This window comes from Oryctolagus cuniculus, chromosome 10 (assembly GCF_051225735.1).
Source record: "Oryctolagus cuniculus isolate XC-2025 breed Fujian yellow rabbit chromosome 10, ASM5122573v1, whole genome shotgun sequence".
NCBI classification, from domain to species: Eukaryota; Metazoa; Chordata; class Mammalia; order Lagomorpha; family Leporidae; genus Oryctolagus; species Oryctolagus cuniculus.
Window position 1 is genome coordinate 96476447 of NC_142876.1, and position 27102 is coordinate 96503548.

The following is a 27102-nucleotide window of genomic DNA, read 5'->3' on the forward strand; positions in this document are numbered from 1 at the left end:
TCAGCAATCAATTAACTGCATGAATACAAAAATATAAAAATCACGGAGCAATTATTATGATCCAGTATTGAGCCCATCACCTAATATGCACCGTTTCTTGATTCTCTCAAGAATTAGGAGGAATTAATTCAAGAGATCCACTGCATAACATAGTGACTATGGATAGTAACAATGTCTTCTACACTTGAAAATTGCTGAGAGAAATTTTTAAAGTTTATTTAATTATCTTTATTTACTAAAAAGCACAGCAACCAGACAGAGAGAGATCGTCCATCTGGTGGTTCACTCTCCAAATGGCCACGACAGCCTGGCCTGGGGTAGGCAGGAGGCAGGTACTCCATTTGGGCAGTAGAGACCCATGTGCTTGAGCCACTGTCTGCTACCTCCATGGGTGCACATTAGCAGGAAGCTAGAATGAATCTAGAGTAGCCAGGACTTAAATCAGGCACTCTGATAGGGGATGTGGGTGTCTCAAGTAGCGGGTTAACCCTCACACCACAATGCCAGACCCACGAGAGTAGATTTTAAGTGTTCTCACTTTCCAAAAAATGATAGGAAAGTGAGGCAATTTATATGTTAATGAGCTTGATTCAGCTGTCCCATGGTATACACATATTTCTATCACTTTGAATGCTATTAATATATGGACACTTTATTTGTCAATCTAATAAAGAAAAGAATCAAAGAAAGAACTAATATTACCAAACCCATTTGATTTGGTTTGATTTACTTGAGAGGCAGAGAAATAGAGAAAGAGAATTTCCACCTGCTGATTCATTCCATTAATGCCCACAATGGCTGAGGGCGAAAGCCAGGAGCCAGGATCTCAAGCTAGGTGTCTCATGTGGGTGGCAGGGACCCAAACTACCTGAGTCATCACAGTTGTCTCCCAGGGTATGTTTTAACAAGAAGCTGGAGGCAGGAGCCAGAGCCAGAGCCAGGAGTCAAACCCAGGTACTCTGATGTGGGACACAAGCAACCCAACTAGCATCTTAACTGCTAGGCCAAATGCCTGCCCCAATTCCTGCTTTAAATACTACAATATTTAGACAAGTTAAAAATTTAACTAACTTTATGAGCTGTGTAGGTGAAATTATACTATGGGAGCCTAGAAGGGGGCTTCAGAAAGTTACTTGGAAAATGGACTTAAAAGTTGAGTGTATGGGGTAGAGACATGGCGCAGCAGTTTAGCCCAGGTTTAGGATGCCCACAACCCACACTGGAACACCTGGTTTAAGTCCTGGTTACTCACCTTCTAATGCAGCTTGCTGCTGATGCTGCTGATCCAATTGTCTTTTAAATGAAATGCAGATAAATAAATTTTAAAATTTAAATAAATAGGGGCAGGTGCTGTGATTTAGCAGGTTAAAGCCCTGGCCTCAAACACCAGCAAGCCATATGGGGACTGGTTCTAGTCCCAGCTGCTCCTCTAGTCCCATCCAGCTCTCTGCTGAACCTGGGAAAGCAGTGGAAGATAGCCCAAGTCCTTGGGTCCCTGCACTCCCTCCCCTCTTCGTGGAGGAACGACACTAAACCCTGCGTTGTTCTTTTGTCTGCTCGGCCCTCCCCGGGTTTGCTGCTGGTTCTTCCCGGGTTGGCTACCGACCCTTCCACCTCCGTGGAAGGGCGGTTCCCCCTAGCCACTTTCCCCACTTCCGCGGGGGAGCGGCACACCACCGGCCGGCTCTCTCGGGGGCTGCACAGGTGTTCCTCTTAGATGTTCCCGGTGCATTTTGTCTCTCTCCTCCTTTATAGTCCTCTTCCACCAATCCCAACTCTGCTACCCACATGCCGAGTACGCTGCTCTCCTCCAATCAGGAACAGGTCCTGCTGTTTATTGGTTGAACTGGAGGCAGCTGTATAGAAGCTGTTTCCTCCTCTCCCAGCGCCATATTGTGGGAGAGCAGATGCATAGAATAAGTCTTAATTCGAGTAACAGTCTAGTCTTGAGTTGCTCCCCACAGAAGACCTCTCTGTCTCTGTCTCTGTCTCTACCTCTCTCTGTAACTCTTGCAAATAAATAAAAATAAATCTTTAAAAAATTTAAATAAATAAAACTTGTTTGTTTTTGGTATAAAAGTTGTTGCAATCCATGCATAGTTTTTTATAATATGCATTGTCCATGAACTTTTGGAAGACCCGTCTTATCAAATGGGGAATCTCCATGACTTAACACAAAGGCTTATTTGTCACACATATGGTGGATGCAGCACAGGTTGGCAGATGGCAGGTGTGAGAGTGAAAGACATCTGCTCCATGTGATCACAGAGGGACTCAGGCTAAGGAAGAAGCCTGATGTGTCTCGTAACTTTCCATCTGGAACATGATGTAGCTTCAGAGTTCACAAGAGCACAGGAGAGTCTGAACACCACCACACCAGCTCCTGGACATGTTAGCCTGGGAATTACTCAGCGTGGTTTCACTCACAGTCTGTTGGCAAGGACCAGTCCTCAGAGCCCATGGTGGACAGCACGTGGAAACCTGGTGCTCAGGAGATGTCTCTGCCTCGGTAACTCCCCCAGGTTCATTCTGCTTCCAAGCACCAGGCAGAAGAGGCTGCCACTCCACTGTACCCTCAACAGGCATAACTCTATCTGGGGAGAAGCTGTTCTAAGTCTACCCACCACCACTTAGGAACACGTAGACTTCATCTCAGAATTCACAGCTTTCTCACAGACCTCTGCTTTCTCCTGATGCTGCACACCCGACGGCACCCTGCCTGTGTGCAGAGGGGAGCCCACCACGGAGACCCACCTTTGTTGGCGCAGGCCATCCACTTGAGATTGTCTGCGAAGGCAGCCTCGCGTCCAATGAGGTACGTGAAGATACGGACCTGGAAGGAAGACACGCACATGGGTGAGCCGTAGTCACGTTTCCCCATCCTGCGCAGACCACATGTGCAGCTCACACACATGGACTTTACCTCTTTTATGCTCCCTGCTGCCCATGTGTGGGAACATATTTAAGAATTTGAAGTACAGTCATGTAGAAGCATATTCAGAACTGGGGCCTTTGATCCTTGAAACCACATGGCACTAGGGCTGCCTGTTGGTTGGTGTGCAACTCACAACAGAAGAGAACAACCTGGAAAGGGAGACTGGCAGCATCACAGGCCTCGGTTGGCTCCACACATGTGGGCAAGGATCACCCGGGTCTGGACCAAATCCCTAACCCTCTTCCTGATTTCCACAGGAAGTGCAGAGTGTGCTCTTCTTGGGAATAACAATGCCATCAAAAGACCCTCAGCATATCCCCCCTGATGGTGAGGACAGGCTGCAGGCAATCTCTTACCATCTGTGGAAGCTGGCAAGATTTTAGGAGGTAATTAACTGGGACGGGAGTCACAGTCCATAGCCAAGAGACCAATGGGGACTCTCTCTCTAACTCGCCTAAGCTTTCAGCTCCCAAAAAGCAGAGAACATGTGTGACACCCTGGCTCTCTCATCTTCTGGTCTTTCTCTACTCTCTTCTCTCTTGTGGCTAGAACTCAGAAATGGAGCATGGCCTACCTCCCAAAGCAGTACTTGAAGGTTAAAGGGAACAAAAATATGGAATGAAAAGTGTGTAAACTCTTTAATTCAAATTTCAAATAATATGGGGGTTGACACCACAGGGCCCAAACAAAACCCTATGACATGGGCAAGTGCACCCCTTTCTCTGCCTCTTGGTGACTAAGTTCCCTGAGGACGTGGTATCAGAAGCATGGTGAGGAGAGGAAGGGAGGGGTCTCCTGGAGCCGGCTGAGTCCCTGTGGAGCACAGCACTGAGCAGGTTACAACCCACTGCACCAACTGGTGAACACACATGAATGTGCAAGCCGTAAAGCTGCCTGTAGAGATGAAGATTTAATTTAACGATGAGTATCCTCCACTCTGAGAATTACAACGTGAAGGCTGACTTTTAAGTGATGGCTTATTTCCAACTTAAAGAGATGTCTAGGTGCTCATTGCTATAACATAATCTCAGTCTGCCTTCTCTTGCGCTACGCACTCCTGAATGAGGGCTTTCTGGTGCAGAGCAGGCAGGCAGGGCTTTGCCTGCCTCCACGTCACCAGCTCTTGTCCCATACCATTCCCTTTAGAGTGACTTTTAGGGACAAGGGTATATTTTTTAAAACTGGGAGATTTTGCCTTCTCTTGGAAAAAAAACAAAAGGAAAGCAAAGTCTCAAAGGGTCAGTGGTGGCTACGCTGACACCTTTCATGTCCTCCCCTCCTACTCCCCTCCTCTACGCTCACGCGCACACACGTACATACATACACATACATACACCCCACACACACATACAGCTGCTTCATCTGTCCATTCTCCCTGCTGGTAACTGTTGGCATTGAGTCGAGTATGCCTGATTTAGGAGGAAATTGAGGCCTAAGTGCATCAAGTGACTTCATGCTGTCATCAAGGTCTGATCCCATGAGAGAGAGAGATCTTCCATGACCTCAGGCTAGACCAAGGCTCCTCTGATCCTGCTGGAGATACCAGGTCAGCCAATGGGGATGATCCTGACCAGCTCCAAGGTCCAAAGCCAGAGCTGGAACTGACTCTCTTTGGATCATACCATGCTTTTTCATAATACCTTGTCTTTGCTTTTAAACTGAAGCTCTTTAAGTATCAAAAGCTAAACTGATGAAAACTTGTATCCCCACCAGGTTCCTAGTGAAGCAAGACATCTTAAGAGGTTGCTCTTAGAAACTAAAGCTATGCGTCTATCTTCGTAGGCAAAGACCCAACAGAAAGCAGCGCATTTGTTTTTGAGTAAAGGTGGTCGCATGTGCCAGCCTCCTCTGCTGTCCAGATGAAGAACTAGTATAAACTGAGTTCTCTCTTGGAAGCACAGTTAAAACCCCAGAACAATGCTTTGAATCACTGGCAAAACTTCTATAATTCCTGATTTAAAAGATGGCAACCTATTTGGAAAACCCGTAGGATTGCGCCAAACTTTACAGCAGACACGATTGCGCAAGAATAATTGTGCTAACAACAATCACAATAATGAAAACCAGAACACGACCTCCCACCCCGACAGCACTGCCCCTCTATCACCACCACAGTGGTTTCTGCCATCCGTACCATCCCCTGAATCAGGTACAAGGCTAAGGGATTTATAGGCATTATATTTATTTTGTTCGTTTGTATTCTATTTTATTGCTCATGAAAGAAAATCAGAATCATACTCAATATTTCTATTTATGTGGAGTCCTTGGCTCCCAGTGGACTGACCTTATCTTTGTAGAAATGGTGTGGAAATGACTTGTTACATCTTTTGCCTTTAAAACCAATACAATCAGCCGGTGCCGCAGCTCACTAGGCTAATCCTCCGCCTTGCGGCGCTGGCACACCGGGTTCTAGTCCCGGTCGGGGCGCCAGATTCTGTCCCAGTTGCCCCTCTTCCAGGCCAGCTCTCTGCTGTGGCCAGGGAGCGCAGTGGAGGATGACCCAAGTGCTTGGGCCCTGCACCCCATGGGAGACCAGGAGAAGCACCTGGCTCCTGCCATCGGATCAGCGCGGGTCGCCGGCCGCAGCGTGCCGGCCGCGCCGGCCATTGGAGGGTGAACCAACAGCAAAGGAAGACCTTTCTCTCTGTCTCTCTCTCTCACTGTCCACTCTGCCTGTCAAAAAACAAACAAAAACAAACAAAAACAAACACAAACAAACAAAAAAAAAACAAAAACAAACAAACAAAAAAAACCAAAAACCAACACAATCAAACAATACTGTGTTCACGCCCTGCATTTTTCACAATAATTGACTGGCCACAAAAACAGGAACTTAAAGTATGAAATATTTTGGAGGGCAATTTACCAAAATCCATGGAATTATATACAAGGATTCTTCAAACATTTCACAGAAAATGTGTATTACAAGAATATTCTTCATGGATTTAAGAAACTTTTGCTACAAGACAAACCTAACTTTTAATTCCATTTTCCATAAACATTTTGAAGTACCATAGTATTTGCAAATTTTCTTTGACTCAGCAATTTTAATTCTAGGCATTTACCTTATAGTCAGGATCACAAATACAAGGTTAATAACAATGACAGGAAGTGCCGGGAGCACGGAAGAAGCACGTGTCTTCTGAAAGCCCTACAGTTCACATTCAGACAGTTTGCCAAGCACGCGATTAAAAACGTACCATGATGCTCATCTTCTTACTTAAAGTGGTCATAAGTCTCATGCCCTGAGTGTCTCTTGAGAGCTGACTGGCTAGACGTTTATGGTGCGTTTGGGAACCAGGGTTCCATGCAGCTGTGTGCTCACCCATTAGGAACTGGTAAGGAGGACCAGGCGACTCATGGGATATCGTGTAGCATAGAATCCTACTGAAAACGTGTACTGAGAGAGTGAGTGTGTGAGAGAGTGAGTTTTGCTACTCACTGCTTCACTCTGAACGCCCCCAATGTCTGGGCCTGGGCCAGGGCCACAACCATAGCCCACGTGACGGGGAGGCTGGAGAGGGAGCCCAGCATCTTCACTGGCGGCTTAACCGCCAGGACAAACACTCACCCCCAGATGCTATTTTCTCAATTTCACTTCACAAACGTTCACATCACGTGAACGAGTTTACAAATGAACCAGCATTGCTTTAGTCATTTAAGGCCATTATAAACGAGAAGAGGGCAACGGCACCGCCACTTCCTGAATGATTCTGTAAGGATGCAGGGAGAGGAGGTGTGGCATGGAAACCAACCCTGAACGTGAGGAGAGTTGCAAAGGGGAAGCCCTGGCTCGGCGTCTTCCCACGAGGTCAGCCGGACCCTCCTGCTTGTTTGAGTGCAAAACCTCCATGAGTGACACAGTCCTCATTACATTCTGTAATCTGATGGTTTTCGTTGCCAACAATAGCAAGTGTCTTTCCTAAGAACAGCCTCCAAGCCAACTTCCACTGACGTGTTCTGAGCCCACGTCCTTTCCCACTGTGGCAAAGAGCACAAGCAGAGTTGACTGTGGCAGTTCTGAAAGCCGGGTGCACAGCCCAGACAATTATAAGAGGGAGCCCCAGCAAGGTACAGGTCAGGGAGGTCATCAGGCTGCACCCCAGAACCCCCAGCAAGGCCTCTGTGCTCATCATCAACAGGCACGAATGGCACTTTCATTAATGCAGCTCAGAGGCAGAGATAAAAATGCCAACATCAGCCCATTAGTTCAGGATGAGCTCCATTTAAAAGTTTGGGTGGTCTTTAAATGTTCTACAAACCCAATTAAGCTTAATAAAATGTTGGGAGGTACACATGTCAAATTTCAAAGCCACTTAATTTAATCAACTTAGTATAAAATTTTCCCCAATAAAACAAACCAAAATCTCAATCCAGTTTTTCCCCAAAACAAATTTTGCTTCTTACACATGTAGGTACAATTCCCAACAGAGACCTAGAGGGATACACCCTGCCTCTCAGCCTTCAGTGAATAAAGAATGAGTTTGCAAAGAGAATGGGTAAAACCATCTCCTTCCTGCAGCCATTGAAATGGAAAAAGTGGCTACCGGTAGAGTTAAGATAGATAGTCACAAACCAGAAAACAGGCTGTCTTTGTCTGTGGGTCTCCTTCAATAAAGACAAGGACTTTACCAATGCTGAGACAGTCCTCATCTGTCACAAATAACTTCCTTTTTTAAACTTTTATTTATCTATTCAAAAGGCAGAGTGACAGAGACAAGGAGAGATGGGGAAGGGGTGGGGAGGGAGAAAGAGAGAGAAAGAGAGAGAGAGAGAGAGAGAGAGAGAACTTCCTTCCTTCTGCTGGTTCATTCCCCTCCAAATGCCTGCAACAACTGGGGCTATCCCAGGCTGGAGCCAGGAGTCTGGAACGCCCTCCCACCCAGGTGTCAGAAACCCAAGTACTAGGCCGGCGCCGCGGCTCACTAGGCTAATCCTCCGCCTAGCGGCGCCGGCACACCGGGTTCTAGTCCCGGTCAGGGCGCCGGATTCTGTCCCGGTTGCCCCTCTTCCAGGCCAGCTCTCTGCTGTGGCCAGGGAGTGCAGTGGAGGATGGCCCAGGTGCTTGGGCCCTGCACCCCATGGGAGACCAGGAAAAGCACCTGGCTCCTGGCTCCTGCCATCGGATCAGCGCAGTGCCCCGGCCGCAGCGCGCCGGCCGCGGCGGCCATTGGAGGGTGAACCAACGGCAAAGGAAGACCTTTCTCTCTGTCTCTCTCTGTAAAAAAAAAAAGAAAAGAAAAGAAACCCAAGTACTTGGGTCATCACCTGCTGCCTCCCAGGCATGTTAGCAGGAATCTGGATTGGAAGTGGAGGTGGGACTCCATCCCGGCTCTCTGAAACATCACTACTATACACCAGGTACCATTCTGGGTACCGGGGGTATCAGGGGACAAACACAACACATTCGGCCCTAGGGGATGTTACGCTTTCCCTAGAGTGAAATGCTAACACTTAGCAAATTGCTGTGTAATACTCATTTATCAGATTAAACACTGACAAAGACCATAAAGCAGAAAAAAAGGGATGGAGAGTGTGTGTGGGGGGCTGCTAGTTCAAAAAGGAAGAAACGAAGGATCCCAATAAAGTGATTTTTGAGCAGCGACCTCAACAAAATGGGAAGCAGGATGCCCATCCCTACAGCCGCTGGGGAAGAATGCTGCAGGCAAGGGAACCAAAGTGCAGAGACAGAGATGCCTGCGGAGATATGATGGAGTCACCTGCACCTGTGGGAGGCTGCAGGGAGTGAATGTGCAGAGACAAGGGGTCCCGGAGCATGTGGGTCCCTGTGGGCCATGGTTAGAGCCTGAGCCATTGTCACAGGGAAAACAAAAGCCACGGGAAGCCTGGTGTGAGCTCACACTTCACGCAGAAGGACTATCCCCACTGCAGCGGGGCGAAGACGCCACAGCACCCGGGTTCAATCAGGCTGCCCAGGAGATTTCCCCAGGGATGCCTCTGTGTCATCTAAGGACAGTTGTATCAGAGCCTCTGGAGGCAGGGCCCAACTCTCAGTCTCCCAGCTGAGAGCCCAGTGTGCATGCAGCCAAGTTTGAGCACCACCACCATGGAGAAAGGGAGACACAGAAGTAGTGAGGAAGGGGCCACTGCAACACGCCAGCTGAGAGATGACAGAGGCCGCGGCCAGTGCCATGAGCGCTCTCAGAATTTACCGGTATCAGAGTCTCCAGGGGCCTAGACTGCCTTGTGGAAGACGGGAGGTCTGGCTTCCACCCCGGGCAGAGAAGCAGACTCAGGTGGCCTGTGACCTCCTTTTTTTTTTTTTTTTTTCCCTAAATGCCTATGGTGGGTCTGGCACAAGTGGCCTAAAACTAGTACTCAAACAGTATTTCACACTTTGTGTTCTGTGTGGGTGCAAACTGATGAAATCTTTACTTAATATATACTAAATCGATCTTCTGTATATAAAGATAATTGAAAATGAATCAATGTGAATGGAATGGGAGAGGGAGCGGGAGATGGGAGGGGTGGGAGGGAAGTTATGGGGGGAAAAAGCCATTGTAATCCATAAACTGCACTTTGGAAAATTATATTTACTAAATAAAAGTTAAAAAAAAATCAAGATCAGGTCTGAGCCAAGGGAAGTGGGCTGAGAAGTAAGAAATCATGAGGGCCATTTCCAAGAACGCTGTTCCTAGAGGTTGCTAAAGACAGAGCCTATTTACAAGCCAGTAGGTGGCTGAACAAAAAGTGGAGGAGCCGGATCAAGATGACACTTTAGAGCAGCCTCTGTCAGTCTGAGCAGGCAGGAACACCAGATGCCGTCAGACTCCGCTAGCGGGATCAGCCAACTACACTTTCTTCCTCCCTCGGCAGGGGCAGGTCTGCAGGCTGCGGAGCAAGCGGGCTCTTCAGGAGGCAGCACTGCACCTTGGAATGACAATAACCCACTCCTGCTCCCAGAGGAAGAGGAAGAGGCTGGGGACAGGGCTCTCAAGGGCCTCCAAATCCACAGTTCACTCTTTTACAGAAAAAATAAAAAATAAAGCAACCTGTAATTAAAACATAGCATGCAGTTACAAATCTATGACTTCTAACTTTTAAAAACACACAATTTATATGGATTATAGGGATACAAGGGTACTTCACAAAGGTCATGGAAAATAAGTATTCTGAAAAAAAAAACTGTGCATGGTTTTCAAAATTTTTGTACCAAAATAAACTCTGTTTTTTAACTTTTTTAATTTGAAACAGAGGAAGAGAGAGGGAGGGAGAGGGAGAGGCGAAAAATGTGGGCGGAAGGAGACGGAGGGAGGGGGAGGGCAAGGGCAAGGGAGAGAGGGAATGTTAACTCCCACCCTCTGGTTCACCCTCCAAATGCTTGTAACAACTGGGGCTCGGTCAGGATGAAGCCAGGAGCCCAATCCAGCTCTCCCATGTGAGTGGCAGGGTCCCAACTACTTGAGTCATCACCACTACCTCCCAGGGTGCGTATTAACAGGAAGCCGGAATTGGGAGAAAAACTGGGACTGGAACTTAGGCACTCTGCTATGGAGGGCAGGTATCCCGAGTAGCATTTTAACCACTGTATCAAGCGGCTGAGGCTAAGCTTCTAGCTAATTCCATGTTGCACCAAGTTCTCAGAATGTGCTCGCATACATGATACTTGCTATGAAACCTGCCCAGTGGCAGAGGATGCTCACAGCCACGGTTCTCAGCGGCACCCTCCTGGGCACCGGCATGTGCAGTCCCCTTCAAGCCTTCACACTTGCTCACGTCCCCTTGGACTCACTGATCAACGATCCCCTAACACTTGCTGAACTTCACAAAATGATGAATGACTTTAGCTGTAGAAAGAGGTTTCCTGACGCCTTTATGTTTTATTGTCAATTTGATGCTACCAGATACGTTCTAAATCTGCATCTTCACAAAAAGATATTTCTTACCAGCTCTTCTTGTTATTATTTACTCATTTTCATGATTTTTAGAGCAGAGAAACGTTTGTGAATAAAATTAATTTCTCAATGAAGATGGAGTGCTGGAATCGGGTGATTCACAAAAATGCCTCATGCAGCACTGCCAATATTTATCTTCATGAAAATGCTACAAGGGTAGAGATGGGCTCAGAGAAAGTTGACTCCAAGGGAAACGGTTCTATTGAGCAGGCTGCTTTAATCTAGAAGCTATCATGCTCATAATAAAAAGAAGAAACATCCTTATCCAGAAGAATGGGACAGGCAACTATGCCCTGAGCAGCAATAAAATGGGCTAAATTGAATTAAATTACAAAAGTAATAATATTCCAACAAATGAATATCATAGATCATTATGAAGAATGGACTGTCATTTGGGGGATAATCTAAGAGTCTGTATAATCTCCTTCCACCCAAGCAGAAATGCCTGATTCTTCATGTGTGGTATTGAAAAATATCCCAGTTTTTGTTTATAAATGTCATTTGTAACCTTCTGGCCAGCGAGAGGAAAGTCCAGTCTTACAGCCAGCTGTTCTGTCAAGGTAAAGGAGACAGGTGCCTCTCAGACACCCAGACGCTACAACCTGGGGTTGGCCCAATGGAACGAGGCCTGCACACAACTTAACAGTGAGAAGTAAAGCTTTAAGCATCCCTCAAGGTGGCTGACACAATTGCGCAGACTGCCTAGCTCCACGGACTTCATTCAGGGGCACTGTCAGGGTGTTAACTACGTCTTTTATTTCCTGCAAATTTTTTTAGATTTATTTATTTGAAAGGCAGAGTTACAGAGAGGCAGAGGGAGGGAGGCTGAGGGGGAGGAGGGATGAGGGAGAGGAAGAGGCACCCACATGGGATACTGGCACTGCATGTGGCAGCTTTACCTGCTACACCACAGCACCACCCCCTATTTTCTGTATTTTTAATGCATCTGGGGAATTGCTGGCCCAGTAGGGATCACCCCTTCCAGGGTTAACTACTTCCTGGAGATAGCAAACCATTTTCTTGCAAATGCATCTTTGATCTGCAAAGGAACTAATCCAGGGCCAACACCTTTCAGGTGCTCACCTGCCCTAATCACCCCAAGGCCACGTATCTGTCTACCAGAGTTCCCCTATACCCAGTGCCTGCTGAAATCACCCAGACTATCCAACCCTCAACCTGCTTGCCTTTCCTGGTGCCTTGTTTCCATGAGAACCATCACAAGGGCTTCAGCCCTCCAGGTTCCTCTCCTCTGCCCACTCATGTTGCTTCAGCGCTTCCCTGCACAGCCCTTCCATGCATGGCAGCCTTCTGCTTCGAGGGAACTATGATTCCATGAAAAGTCCTCAACTTACTGATGGATCAACTGAAGACTTTTTTGATTATGTGGTAGAACTAAAGCAATGCATATTTGGTAGAAACCACATGTCAGATTTTGATCTTTGAGCTTCTCCTGGGCTAGTGACAGAAGGTACCACCCTCTCCTTGCTAGGCTCAGCACTGAGTTGTGGCTCCCACTGCCACTGCACAGTGCACTGTGTTGCTACGCTGGGCTGTTAGGCAGCACAGGTGTACATAATACATTTCTGACTCACAAGACATTTGCAGTCTACAATGAGTAAATCAGGATGTAACCTCATTATAAGTTAAGGAGCATGTATAACAAAATTCTTCCTTCATAATCATCATTTTATGCCTGTGAGCCTTATCGTACATGATTTACACAAACTCTAGATACCCTTTAACAACCAGCAATCAGCAGCCATGGGTTCCAGGCTAACATTTCCTGGCTTCATAATCCTGAGCAAGTTATCAAACCCCCTGACCTGTGCTTTCACCACCCCTGACAGGTGGCTCACCCAGCTCACCGTGGTCACTACAGATGACATAGTAGGGGTGAAATGATAGGGCAGAAGCAACGAGTCCAGGAAAGCTGGAGTTGCATTCCATTAGGGGTGAAATGATAGGGCAGAAGCAACGAGTCCAGGAAAGCTGGAGTTGCATTCCATTCTGTTTCAGAATACTTGTGGCAGTAAAAATAAAGTTGGGGCCGGCACTGTGGTGTAGCAGGTAAAGCCACTGCCTGCAGTGCTGGCATCCCATATGGGCACCAGTTCGAGTCCCAGCTGCTCCACTTCACATCCAGCTCTGTGCTATGGCCTGGGAAAGGAGTAGAAGCTGGCCCAAGTCCTTGGGGCCCTGCACCTGCGTGGGAGATCCAACAGGAGCCCCTGGCTTCAGATTAGCGCAGCTCCAGCCCTTGGCAGCCATCTGGGGAGTGAACCAGCAGATAGAAGACCTCTCTCTCTCTCTGCCTTTCCTTTTCTCTCTTTGTAACTCTTTCAAGTAAATAAACAAATTAAAAAAAAAAGTCAGTCAAGAAAAGACAAATCTTCTATCCAAAGACATCTCCCTCACCCTACCCAGAGGTTTGGTGGAAGAGAAATCGGCTCTTAGGAGGACTGTTCCTCTAGGAGTGTCTGATCAAGTCTTCTGGTGTCCATGATTGCCAAGGAAAACGGTGTTGACAACCCCAACACAGAGTAACACTAGAGGTGTAAAAATTGCTACTTCTGTTAATCTTTAGAGATTCACAGATGCACGGAGAATTTGAAGGGGCTATAGAATTTCTCCTCCTTTCCCCAAATTTCCAAGTCTATACAATCACAATTTCACAGAAGAGTCATGAACTTGGGGCATCTCCTCCACAAAAGACCAGACCTGGATCCCCTAGGGACCTCTAGATCTCAGGTTAAACACCTTTGTCTTCTGTATCTCTTATATTCTGCATTATCAATTCCTCAAAAACAAACTGTGTTCTTTGGACAATTAAGGGGGGCTTCCTCATCTGAAGTACTTGTTAACAGGAGAACTATGTCCATTTGTTCAGTTACATGTCCATTTTCTGATGAGTCAGTGAGACTAGTTACTGACCATCCATGACCAAATCCCAAGGACACAAGGGGAGTGAATCCTCAACTTGGAGGAACAAGGTAGAAAAATGAGAAACTCTGACAAAGTACAGTCATCAATGGAAACCATGGGTTTTTATGATGTACATCTTGTCAGAGTTACAAGATCACAATTAAAGAAGCAGGGATAGAATGGACAGGCAGATAAGACCTTCCTTTCATTCATTTGCGAACCCATAGACTCCAGTATTCAAATGCTTATGGAGTGGCCAATACCATCAAAACCCTTGTCTGCTCAAAAACTCCTGGAACAAACCCATCTCCCAGAGTCAAGCTGCAGGAGTATGAGCTGGATGGCTGGGAAGCTCTCCCGGTTCCTTTACCCTGAGACCTCTTTACCATCTGAGACAATGAAGAAGATACTTCACAAAGTTAACGGACAAGGAATTGAAAAGATAAGCTTATTTTGGTGCAAAAAAACTTTTGAAATCCATGCATGGTTTTTTTCACAATGTGCATTTTCCATGAACTTTTTGGATACTACTCATATTTGATCATATGTATGCCCCTTCTTCTAAGAGGTATAGATTCAACACTATGAACAACCTGATGAACTCACATGAGAGAAGCCATCAGCTTAAGCAAAACAGATCACAAAATCCTCTGGTATAATAGGGGTACTAAGTGATCCACAAATAGGGATGGCAAATTTTGTGCATGAAACTATGGGACTACAATGGAAACTACCACAGAACAACATTCTGTGGCTCACAGCTTTCCACAGTCATCCCGTCGGAGTTGGAAAACACCTGCACTCCAAATTCCTAACACAGTTAAGATGCTTTGGAAAATCAAGAAACATACCAAATTCCTGGTTTGGGGTCTTTGCATCTGTCCAACATTCTTGGAATGTTCCTCACCTCAGCTAACTCCCATGCAACCCAGTTACCCACATACCCCTCTCTCCTTTTCTTTCTTTCATGAAATTCAGTACATTCTGAATTTATCCTAATGATTTGTTGATTTGAGTTGTATCTATTTCTCCTTCCAAGCAGAAATACAGGTCTTAGAGGCCGGCGCCGCAGCTCACTAGGCTAATCCTCCGCCTTGCAGCGCCGGCACACCAGGTTCTAGTCCCGGTTGGGGCGCCGGATTCTGTCCCGGTTGCCCCTCTTCCAGGCCAGCTCTCTGCTGTGGCCAGGGAGTGCAGTGGAGGATGGCCCAAGTGCTTGGGCCCTGCACCCCATGGGAGACCAGGAGAAGTACCTGGCTCCTGCCATCGGATCAGCGCGGTGCACCGGCCGCAGCGCGCCAGCCGCGGCGGCCATTGGAGGGTGAACCAACAGCAAAGGAAGGCCTTTCTCTCTGTCTCTCTCTCACACTGTCCACTCTGCCTGTCAAAAAAAAAAAAAAAAAAAAAAAAAAAAAAAAAAAAGCAAAGAAAAAGAAAAGAAATACAGGTCTTAGGAGATCAGGTGGAGGCAATGGTGCCCAACTCAGGGCCCAGCGTGCAACAGAGTCTCAGTAAATACAAGTATCAGTCACCCAATTTTTCTCCATTTCTTTTCACACATCTTGGAAGTCAAACAAGTTGGTATCAGACACACTTGAATGCATTAGCATTGGGGTTCTTTCCTGCACTGTCAGCGGACTCCACTTTGATACTTCCTTATTTTTCCACGCTAACCTGCTAGCAGTTGGTTCAAGTTTTACTTTCCCTGTGCTTGGTTCCCTTGGTTTCTTTTTACATCGAAGCTCAGTGGTAAAATATGAAGAGATGGGGTCAGGAAATAGCTCTGATTTTTGTTATTTCAGCCTCATACTCACAAGCCAAAGAAACAGTGTCTCATCCAAGGCCCCCTGTGGGTAGATGAGCAGTTTTATATGTTTCTTCCCAGGAGTCAACCCCTTGATTTCAGGGTGAAGCCAGGTAAAGACTGAAGCCAATCGTATTTCAAATAACTGCCTGCTTTAGGGATTACTGAGTAGAGAAAAAAGCATATCTTAGAGCAGCGATGTGACACTTGCCACTCCGAGACACTCGGCGTGGAAGTCTCTCCTCCCCTACAATGAACACTGGACAGACAGCATCGTTAAGTGGAAGACAGAGAGAAGATGGAGTGCACAGGCGTGCAGAGCACAACGGTTGCAGAACAGGGTTGGGAATTAGACCTGAATTCAGAATCTGGATCTCCCCCAACCAAGCACCAAGACCTTGGGTGAACTGCTTGATCTTTCCAAGTCTCATTTTCCTTACTTGTAAATTTGTTAACATCACAAAACCCAAGTGGCAGGGTGGCTGTAAAACGGATCAAATAAACCAAAATATTAGAAGTTGGGGGATGAATGCAATAAAAGGGAAAGAGTGCTTTCTGAAAGGAGACCGTCAATGACCCTCAGTGCCTGGACCCTAAGGAGGAAAAAAAACGAACAAGGGATGGCCTGGGGTGTGGAGCTTGCAGACACGATTGGGTGTGTCTCTCTGGACCTCAGAAAGAAGCCGCCTTTCTTTAATGTGCTTCCTCCCCCGAGTTTGTTTCCCATTGCCTCCCCTCCCTCTGGACTGGAGAGGCATGGATGGGGCTGCAGGACCAAGACTCACTTGGCCGTGGGCATAGACGGTGCCCTCAAGATTTGCCCATCAGGCTGTGGGGCCACAGCTGCTCAGTAAGAAGCAGCACGCCCCTGGGTGCGGCATCCCCTGCATCGCACCCTGATGAGTCAGCACAGCAGCAGGTTATAGGTCAAGGGGTGGGGGGGGTGGGGTCTGGAATTCTGTCCAAATCATTCTCAAACTCAATTGAACCAACAACTTCCGTGAATCCTGAGATAGCACAGTTGCTTTCTCCCAAGGTTCCTGTCACTTCTAGTTTCCTAACCAATCCCGCCTGTCACTAAGCATTAGCTCAAAATAGCAGTTCCTGCTGTCACTTCACCTAGCACCTTGTGGGGCTTACTGTCAGGAAGGGAAATCACGGGCTCATCAGTAATGAGGAGGAGATTGCTGAAGACAGGGTTCACTCTGTTTTACCTGTGATTCTGCAGAGGGCAGACAGCTAGGGACGTGGCTCCTTGCAGCGGGGAAGGGAGAGCCGGTGTCTAGACCCACCATGGGGCTTTGGCAATCCATTCAGGTTCATTATCTTTCCACCACCATCGGCCTTCTCTGGGGCTTCCAATGCTCCCAAGACCCCCTTGCTGCAGACCCTACTGTACAGTGCTAACATTACGAGGTCAGTGAGTAGTAGCCTCCAGTGGCTGGGGCAGGAGAGCAAGTCAAGGCTCTCAGGGGACCATTATCTTCTTTTCCAGAAACCCTAGAGGGAAATTAATGTCTTGTATTCAATTAATAAGAGTTACATTTTATTCTGAGCTCCTGTTAAATTTCAGCCTTACCGACTGTGAGACGCACAGCTGTCCAAGGTTCCTTCTTGCATGGACAAACCGGCTCAGGCGGAGGACTGCACAGCCCCAACAGAGATGAGGTGTTCTGAGGTGCCCCTGCCCCAGCGCCCCTTTTGCTTTCCTGCTGACTTCTTATTCCTGGTGTCTTTTCTGTTGTCCATCTACCTGCCCTCCCACTTACCCTTCCATCCATCAAACATTAACTGGACACCTGTCCAATATCAAACATCCTACTCAGAGCTGGAGATGCAAAGAGGAGGAGAAACATGGTCTCTGAGCAGGAGAGTGCGGTCTCTGCCCTCGTGGAGGTGTTAAGTTCCTGAAATAACTTTGTTGTAGAATGAGAAAGACAAAGACATAGGAGATATGGATAGATGGATGGGAGATAGGGAAGGGAAGAGCCTGTTGCTCTGTTTTTGGCTATTTATGACTTTTCAAAATCTGTTGGCTGAAGATAATCTTCTATTTTTTAATAGTGTTTCTGTCCTCCCGCCGTGACCTACACGAGGGGCACATACTCATTGTTCCTCTTTGGTCAAAGCCCCATTGTAAAGCCCTGGAGAACGTCATCTGCTTCCAGAGCTGTGCTCCCACTGCAGTCTCTCCCCGAGCCCAGACAGCATGGCTTCCCTGAGTATGACACACACGCCAGGTCCTTGTCACTGCAGAGCTGTCCTGTGCCCTGCACATGCCTTACACACTGGCAAGAGGAACACATGCAGCCAAAAGAATACTTTCTGATCCCTCCCCCAGGTCTTTGCTCCTGGAAATGACTCTCCAGGACTCCCCAGGTTCTCCTGCTTTTCCTCCCCAAGTCTTACACATAGGAGACAAGCAGTACTGAGGGTAAAGCAAGCGGGCGAGAAGGGCACTGTGGGACCAGGAGGGCGGCAGGTGAGTGCACACGGGACAGCAAGCCCCCCAGGGCTCAAGCAGCTTTCCATCCACTGGAGAAGCTGCACCACCGGTGCAGGAATGGACGTGAAAGCAAAGAGGAGCAGTGGGGAGGCAGCAAATAAACCAGGGAAATGTAGAACAAGAAGAGACATGAATTTTCACAGAAAAGTATACACTAACTAGAATAAAGTTGATAGTCTGGAGAGCTGGTCTCCATTTTTTCCTTATTATCATGGCTTTTTTAAATATGCATTTTATTTATTTGGAAGGTAGAGTGACAGAGAGACAAGGATAGACAGACAGCAATTTTCTATCTGCTGGTTCACTGTCCAAACGGCTACAACAGCCAAGCCTTGGCCATGCTGAAGCCAGGAGCCCGGAACTCCCTCTGGAGCTCCCACGTGGGTGGAAGTGGGACAAGTACTTGGGTCATCTTCTGCTGTCTTCCCAGGTGCATGAGCAGGGAGCTGATTCAAAAGCAGAGCAGCCAGGACTTGAACCAGCGCTGATACAGGACACCCGCATCACAAGCAGTGACTTAATGCATTGCACCATAACACTGGCCCCACCATGCTTTTGTTTGTTGTTTTGTATGGTGAGGATTTTCTTTGAAATTATTTGAGAGTCAGAGACTGGGTCAGGCTGGAGCTGGGAACTGGAAACATAATCCAGGTCACCTGAGCGAGTGGAATGAACCCAATTACCTGTCATCACTACTGTGTCTCGGGATCTGCCTCAGTAGGAAGCTGGTGCCAGGAGCCACAATCAAAGACTGAACCCATGTACTCTGTCATGGGACATGGCATCTTCACCAGTGGCTTAACTGCTAGGCCAGACCCAGGGATCAAGAGAAGAGAAACATAGATTTTGTGTGCTGGAACTGATTTTTTAACTTTTCAAAATGTATTTCCCCCAGTCGGGAGCTTGGAGACTGGTCCAAGCCAAGAGCTCTAGTGGCTGCGCGAGGTTCTGCAAGCCTCCGTTTACACATCACTCTGGAAAATGCAGCTGTTACTCGGAGCAGCCAATTTGCAGACACAGCTTTGGTGCCCACTGCACCAGAGGGAGGGGTCAGGGTATCTGCCTGAGCTTGGAAATCCACTTTTTCAGAGCACTGGATGACTTCTGATGACAGCCAGTGTTAAAATGGTCCTAATTAATGGCACAAATAGAAAAATAACTTATTTGCAAACTCCCTGCTAATCCAATTCTGATGCCTTCTTATCACCTCCTCCAATACCTTAATCCATGTCACCAATGCCTATCATCTGGAAGACTAGCTGGACTCTTACCCGAGCTCTTCCTTTACTATTCAGCCCCAGAGAGAGTTTTTGATAACAGGAATCAATTCCCTTTCTTTGTTCAAAACTCTGTAGGGGACTTCCACTGACTTCGAACCAACCTGCCCCCAAACTCTCTGGTCCCTATCTTGTTCCATAATACCACCTCAGGTTACCCCAAATGCTGAATTCCCAGCCACCACCCTCCTCCCAGACTGGTCTTTTCATAATCCCTCTAACACCTGAGGTTCTTTCATGCCACAGGGCCTTTGCACATGCTGCTTATGCTACACTGAAATATTTTAGCATAGCTATCTTCTTCTCTTCCTTTAGGTCTCATCATGAAATTTCCCATCTTGGAAAGGCCCTCCTCATTTTATATATAACAACTTCCCACTTTATCCTCTGTCTTGGCTCCTATTGGTCTTCTCCAAAGAAATAGGTGTAATTTAGTTGTTTTATCTGTTTGAAATTTTGCTATGTCCTGTGCTCACTCACTCTCACTCTTACTCTGTCTCTACAACCACATTCATGCACAGAGGAATGTAAGCCTTTCTGTGGGGATACGATATTAGTTTTCTCCACTATTATTCCCCCACACTTACTCCCATACCTAACTCATAGAAGATGCTTCAAAATGTTTGTCAGATAAGCAAATTAGTGTGGATTCCCCAGACAGTTAAAAGGCTCAGTGTAGCACCAGTGAGAACAATCCAACATGATACATGGAATGAGAACAGGCAAAGAAATAGAGGGATTAAATGAGTACTAACGTATTAAAACTGCTGGCGCTGCAGCTCACTAGGCTAATCCTCTGCCTGCGGTGCCGGCACCCCGGGTTCTAGTCCCAGTTGGGGCACCTGATTCTGTCCCGGTTGCTCCTCTTCCAGTCCAGCTCTCTGCTGTGGCCCGGGAAGGCAGTGGAGGATGGCCCAGGTCCTAGGACCCTGCACCTGCATAGGAGACCAGGAGGAAGCACCTGGCTCCTGGCTTCGGATCTGTGCAGCGCGCTGCCCACAACGTGCCAGCCATAGCAGCCACTTGGGGGATGAACCAACGGAAAAAAGAAGATCTTTTTCTCTGTCTCTTTCTCTCTCACTGTCTAATTCTACCTGTCAAAAAAATAAAACAAAATAATAAAGTATTAAAACTAAGGATGCTACGCACTGGACCCAGGTCATGTATAAGATTGCATGAGGGAGGCATCACCATTCTTAACTAATAGTCGGACGGGGCCAGCGCGGTGCACAGCAGGTGAAGGTGCTGCCATGACACCAGCATCCCATATGAGCACCAATTTGAGTCCTGGCTGCTCTACTTCCAACTGAGCTCTGTTAATGCACCTGGAGAAGCAGCAGAAGATCCCAAGCAGGAGATGTACCCAGAGTGCCAGGCTTCTGGCTTCAGCCTGGCCCAGCCATGGCTACTGTGGCTATTTGGGGAGTGAACTAGTGGATAAAAAACACACTCTTTTCTCTCTCTCTGTCTCTGTCTCTGTCTCTCTCTTTCCCCCACCTCTGCCTCCCTCCTTCCCTCCTTATAACTTTGCCTTTCAAATAAACAAATCTTTTTTGAAAAAACTGAGGGTTAGAAAGTTTAGGAGCCTGTCCCAGGTACACAGCAGGTAAGTGACAGATGTTGGACACTTTAAACCATATGGGACTCCAAAGGAGTCCGAAGGCCTCATTTTCTTAGTCGCTACACTACGCCGTGAGAATGCAGGATCAGAATAAGATATGAGCCAGCAGAAGAGAGAGGAAGAAATATCCATAGCAACAAAACAAACAAAAACCAGAGAACAAAATGTTCAACCTCACTTTTGAGCACAAATACAAACACAAACAAGAGTTTTGGGGTAGTTTTTTTTTTTTTTTTTTTTTCCTATCAGATTGAAAATGACTTGTTAATGACAGGAGTATTGGGAAATGGTTTTTCTGCTGGTGAGAATGGAAACCGGCATAAGCTTTCTGAAAATAACTTGGCCATATCTACCAAACATGTAAAACGCATATAACCTTTGACACAGCAATTCTACTTCGAGGAAACAAATGCAAGGAAACAACCATATGGGGAAACGAAGATTTAGCTTAAAGGGTATATGTTACAGCACTGTCACTGTGACACCTGAATGTATCACAGAAGGGGAATGAATTCTAGCACAATCAATCACGAAGGCTCTGAAGTCATTACAAATACTGATAACGTTGATCACTTAATAGCTTGGAAAAGCACCACTCAATGAAGAAAAGATGTTCTAAAATGCCGTGTGCATTCTGATCACATTTATAAGTATCTACGTGTGTGTGTGTATGTGTGTAGAAAAAGTATGGAAGGGAGCGAGCACTCACGCACAGCACTTAAGAGACCCATGCCCTACGTCACAGTGCCTAGGTTTGATTCCCAGCTCTGGCTCCCAGCTTCAGCTTCCTGTCAGTGCAAGGGTCAGGAAGGCAAGGCAGCAGGGCAAGCAATGGTGCAAAATTTGGATCATGTTCCCAGCTCCTGGCTTCAGCCCTGGTCTAGCCTCAGCCATTATCCGCATTGGTGAGTTAACCAGTGAATAGAAGCTTGCTCTCTCCTTCTTCCTCTCTCCCTCCCCCTCTCTCCCTCCCTCACAAATAAATTTTTGTAATTTAAAATAAATAAATGTTTAAAAATTACTTTATCTAAAATAATGGAAATAAATATGCTCCTCTGGAGGTTGGGTAATGGTGGACACTTATTTCTTGTTCAATGCCTTCCTTTTTTAAAAACAAATTTCTCATAACACGCAATAGTTCTTAAAAAGAAAAATATTTTCAATTAAAAGACAAAAGTATCTATTCAAGTCCATTCAATGAATATTCACTAAAATCTACTATGTGTCCAGCTCTGTGTGAGGCAGCAGAGGGCACACAGGGACCCAATCCTTGACTCCATGTCTGTATGTCATCTGTGACACTGGTATGAAAATGTGTGACTTACAGCTCAAGTACACACTGAAGAAGGGGAGATGACATGCTATTAACCTGGTCTCATTCGGATGTCACCCTTAAAATTAACCAGAAGCTGCGCCCTCTCACAGTGCACGAGGCCCATGGCTACACGAAGGCTCACGGGGGAGCTGCAGAGCAGCGTCAAACCCCGTTCATCTGTGTGTTAGCAGCTGGAAGCTTGTTTCCCGCGTTCCATCCTGCATTTCGTTTTACTCCTCTTTCCGCAGGACATGAAAGGTGCCTTGAGCCCAGTGGGATACGACCAGGTGAAGAGTGAGCGTTTGAGGCTTCTTGGAGGCCATGCCTTCCACAGCTTTGCAGTGCTGTCCCCCAGGAACTAGAGAACAGAATCCAGACCCTGGGTTGCTGTTGGCCATAGCAATTCTGCGACTGCCAAAGTCTCCCCAACAGACAGGTTCACCGTTAAGAAATCCAGAAGATGAAAGAATCCATTGTCAGTACAGCTCCGCAGCTGACGGCGGTTGCTACGGCCTATTCTGATCTTTGGAGGCAGAAGAACAGAGAAGACATGCCGGTCAGCTACCTGTTCATCTCCATGCAAGGTACCAGTTACGGCTTGAGCCATGGGTCCCCAGGCCTGAGGCCAGACTCCTGCCTCAGCAGATAACGGCAATCTCTGGTCATCTTCTCTGGGTGCCAATCCCCATTACAGAACTTCTAGAATGCATGGTCTAATTTACTACACTCGGCACACTCACCACCAGTTTGTTCTTTTGTTATGTGTAATAGCCCACAGTGAAGTTGAGGGTGGCCAATGCTCTGACAATCAGCTGGTTTCCCCCAAAGCGGGCATTCTGAAGGAGTATTGCCGTCAGAAATCATAGCGACTGGCAAACGGAAGCCCATGGGAGCAAGGGAGCATGGGCCTTTGAGAGTCACCACTGGCTCTGTACAAATCCGCACAGATGCTCCAAGCATTCCCAGGGGACACAATGTGGGAGGGGCGGGACTTCCTGCACCAGGATCAGGCAGCCTGCTAGGAACGTGAGAGGGATGCGTGCCTTAACATTTGGAGGCTTCGATTTTTCTAAGACTTGGCATCCTTTTCCCTACTCTTGGCCCTTTTTAGATTCTGACTTCCTAAACGCCTGTTTTCAGGGAAGTATCAGTATTCCCGGAGCTTCCCCATGCACCCACGGTACCCTGAGGACCCCTGTCCTTGCGTGAGGTCCCTGAGAGAAGTGCAAGCCTGAGGTTGACCACCAGAGATTTCTTTCTGATATGCAGGTCCAGAATGGACTGAATCTCACTTCAGGAAGACAATGTGAGTTGACGGTGACGAGGGAAGAACGAGTTCCTGTCCTCTAGGTGCAGGAGTTTCCGAGTCAGCTATGGCAAAGGCAGACTTTGCTGACCACAGTGCCATCCCATGACCAAACGCACCTCGCCTCCTACGAGAGTTCCTTCCGGGGAGTGGTTTTCTTAGACATAAACCCTCTCTTTAAAAACTGCCAATGAGCAAGAGCTCTCCTTAGGATAATTCCCCAAATGGACTCATATCACCTAAACTCCAAGTCCACATTCTGAAACATCAAGAAGGTGGTGGGTTTTTTTTCTTCCTTTTGATGTCACCACTATGATAAAAATCGTCAAGTTCTCTGTAACTTCACACAGATTGCATAAGTCCCAGCTGTCTGAGCTCAGGCCCTGTGTTCACTGATGAAATTAAATCGACATCATCTTCCTTTATCTTGACAGTTCAGCCAACTGGAGGCAGTTGCCGCTCTGGCTGTCAGGTTAGGATAGTCAGTGCTAAAATTATTATACTGCCTTTAAGTTTATCTTTGATTAAAAATTAAATTTAACTTCCCTTTATCATTTTCCATGCCCCAACAACGTGATTGTGTTCTCCAAGTTAAATCAAGATGGACTAAATATTTAATACCCCGTTCTAATTAGCTACAACTGTTACCTGATTTCTGTCTGTAAATGAATGTGAGAGGGCCCGGGAGGCCTGATGTTAACCTTCATCCACTCTCGTTATAGGAGAGAAATTACAGGCTCTAATTAGATGCTTCAAATTGCAAAGAAATAGAATTTTCATAACCAGCTTATTAAAATTCTAGGGCTCCCTTGGGATAGGGCAAATTGCTTCTCCCCTGGTGTGCTTATCCTGGTACAGCACCATACAGAAGACGCGTGTTGTCTGCCTTACACAGCTCAGATTTCTCCCAAATTAATGAGCACTCAAATTATTCCAGCTGCCCTCTTGGCACAAGGAAAAATTGAAAAATCTACGACTGCCAAGTGACGTGGGAAACTCAGCTGCTAAATAAAATCTGCTTAAGGGGCCACAGCTGTCGAGGTGCCTATTTACATTAAAATTACTCAATCCATGAACACAGAACAAATGTCTCAAGACAGTGGAGTCGTGTTTAACACTGGGGTTAACCCTTTTCTCATTTCGCGGCCCTCAAGGTGCAAACGTCCCAAACTGCGAGGCAGAAGCAGGAGGTTGTCACCAAATGACTCATTCCTCCCAGAACAGACCCCTAAACATGACAGTGGGAGAGCCCACGGCATGGTCCCCAGCGAATTCCCTCTTTGGGAAGCTCTCGTCGGTTTTATTCCCATTGATCTCTTAGCAGAAGCCAATCAAAGCTTTTTTTCCTACTGAAATGAAACACAGATCTCAGACTTGTGAAGTTTTGACATTGCACGGATCCTCAAGTGGGCGCTCTCTTCTGTGTCCTTGGCCTCTTAACTTTCTTGCGGGTCCGCAGAAAACTGTGAGGACTAAGAAATGGAAGTCTTGGGAAATGATGCCCACAAGGTCGGCAGTCAGTGAATGGTCTCACAGAAGGAAGCAGCAGTCAGCCTTGCAGGGAGATTCGGCCACATGGAGGCCCCTGCTTAAGCACCAGAGAAGGACAAGAGGGGCCAGGACAGGAGAGCAAGAAAGGGCAAAACCAGGAAGTCCTGGGGGAAGCAGCCTGAGCACACATTAATTCATTTACCTCTCTTTAATACAACTTTCACTACCACCCCAGACTTCTAGATGCTAAAATATTTCACTCAAATGTCTCCAAAATCTCTGGATGTTACCAATGGCCACCTTCCTAAGCTGTCTATTTATCTAATTTATTTGAAAGGCAGAGAGACAGGCACAGACTGCTCCCATCGCTGGTGCACTCCCAACTGCTGCCGTGGCTGAGAGGAGGCCGGGCAGAAACCTGGAGCTGGGAACTCTATCAGGTCTCCTTGCGGGCAGCAAAGATCCAGTACTTGGGCAACAACCTGCTGCTTTTCAGGGTGCAGATTGGCAGGAAGTGGAAATCTGAAACAGAGCCAGAACTTGAAGCCAGGCACTCCAACAAGGCATCTTAACCACTGTGACAAATGCTACACTCACATCAAAATTATTAACCCACAGGTCATAGGCTAAACTCCCTTCCAGACTCGTGCCTCATCCACACATGAGCATATGAACAGCCCAACGTCTCTCAGAGGCAGCCCTGCATCACCAACAATCAAGTGAGGAACCTCACTTCTTGTCGGATTTCTAAGTGAATTTTTTTAAAATGAAAATCACAAGTTGCATAGCCTAGGTTCTCTGGCTAATTACAAAAATGTGTTCTGTTTGCCATCCTTAACATTTTGCCCTGTGCACTTTGCATTGTCCAAATCATGTAAAAATCATTGAGTGATGTCATCAAATAGATCAAGCTCAGGAGAAACAGATGAAAATTCTATAAACAATTTTCACCCTTAAACACGTAGCCTAAACAGAATACTTCCTCTCCTTCTAAGAGAAAAATGGCAACAAATGAGATTTGAAAAACAGAAAGGGGTATGTGAACATCAACCCACAAACATTTGAAGGTGATTAAGGAAGCAGAGACCTAAATGAAGATAAGCAGGAAAATGTTGCTCTTAGAAAGAAAAAAAAGGGGAGGGGGTGTGTTCTGGATGCTGAAGGAGCCCAGCACAAAGTCAGCTTCAAGTTCACGGGATGCTTTTGACCCTGCCATTGCCCTACACGCTTTTTTCTTGTACTGCAGTGTTTGTCTAAATATTTCTGTATCTGCACACAAGGTGTTCCTTGCCTTCTAATAGGCCTGTGCAATTTAGGATCTGAGGATTCAGACCTTTTAAACACACGGTCACAGAGCCCTGGGCCCTCCTGACAACTTAGTACTGCGGAGGGGTGCGGTTTGTAGGTATTTCTCTAGGATGGGTGTCGTCCATCACAGGACAGAGTCACCATCAGTTCCATTGCTGGCGTTTCCGATTCTTCCAGGGGCCCTCTGAGCTCTGTGTACATTCTGGATCAAACACAAAATCAGCACACAGCCTGACCCTGCCTACGGGGCAGCAGACGTAAGCCCTGGAAACCTGGAAAAGCCGGGCTACGTTCTGTCTGGCTCTTGACACTGTAACCTATAACACAACTGGTCTTTAACAACTTTTGACAAACAGTTTTTTAAAAATTGTACTTATGTACGAAGAGATAGAATCAAGTGTCATTATCCATGCTAGCAATAAAAAGTCTTATGGGTTAGTATAAAATGTCCGAATTTCCAAGTGCCTGTTTCCAAAGACACGACCTTGCTTGAAGGTGAATCTTTCCTAATTATTTAGAAGCAAAATTAGTCTAGGAATGTGAAAAAAGGATATACACACACATGCATATATATATATAACTACATAAAATTGCAGGATAGATTTATATGCAATCCATGACTGCCTCTTCACAGTGTTTTCTGGTTTTTTGTCCAAGTTGATTTTTTCAGGACAATCACCAACCTAGTTGTATATGGTAGA

At 46.7% G+C, this 27102-nt stretch overlaps 1 protein-coding gene across 3 annotated transcripts in view; it reads right to left on the bottom strand.

Moving 5' to 3' along the window:
- CACNA2D3 (calcium voltage-gated channel auxiliary subunit alpha2delta 3) overlaps positions 1-27102 on the bottom strand; it is an 875732-nt gene that overhangs the window by 302271 nt on the left and 546359 nt on the right. For all 3 annotated transcript variants that reach the window (XM_051851529.3, XM_051851528.3, XM_089305523.1), the window contains one exon: positions 2755-2833. In XM_051851529.3, coding sequence (XP_051707489.1) covers positions 2755-2833 — 79 coding nt within the window. The remainder of the gene's footprint in view (positions 1-2754; positions 2834-27102) is intronic.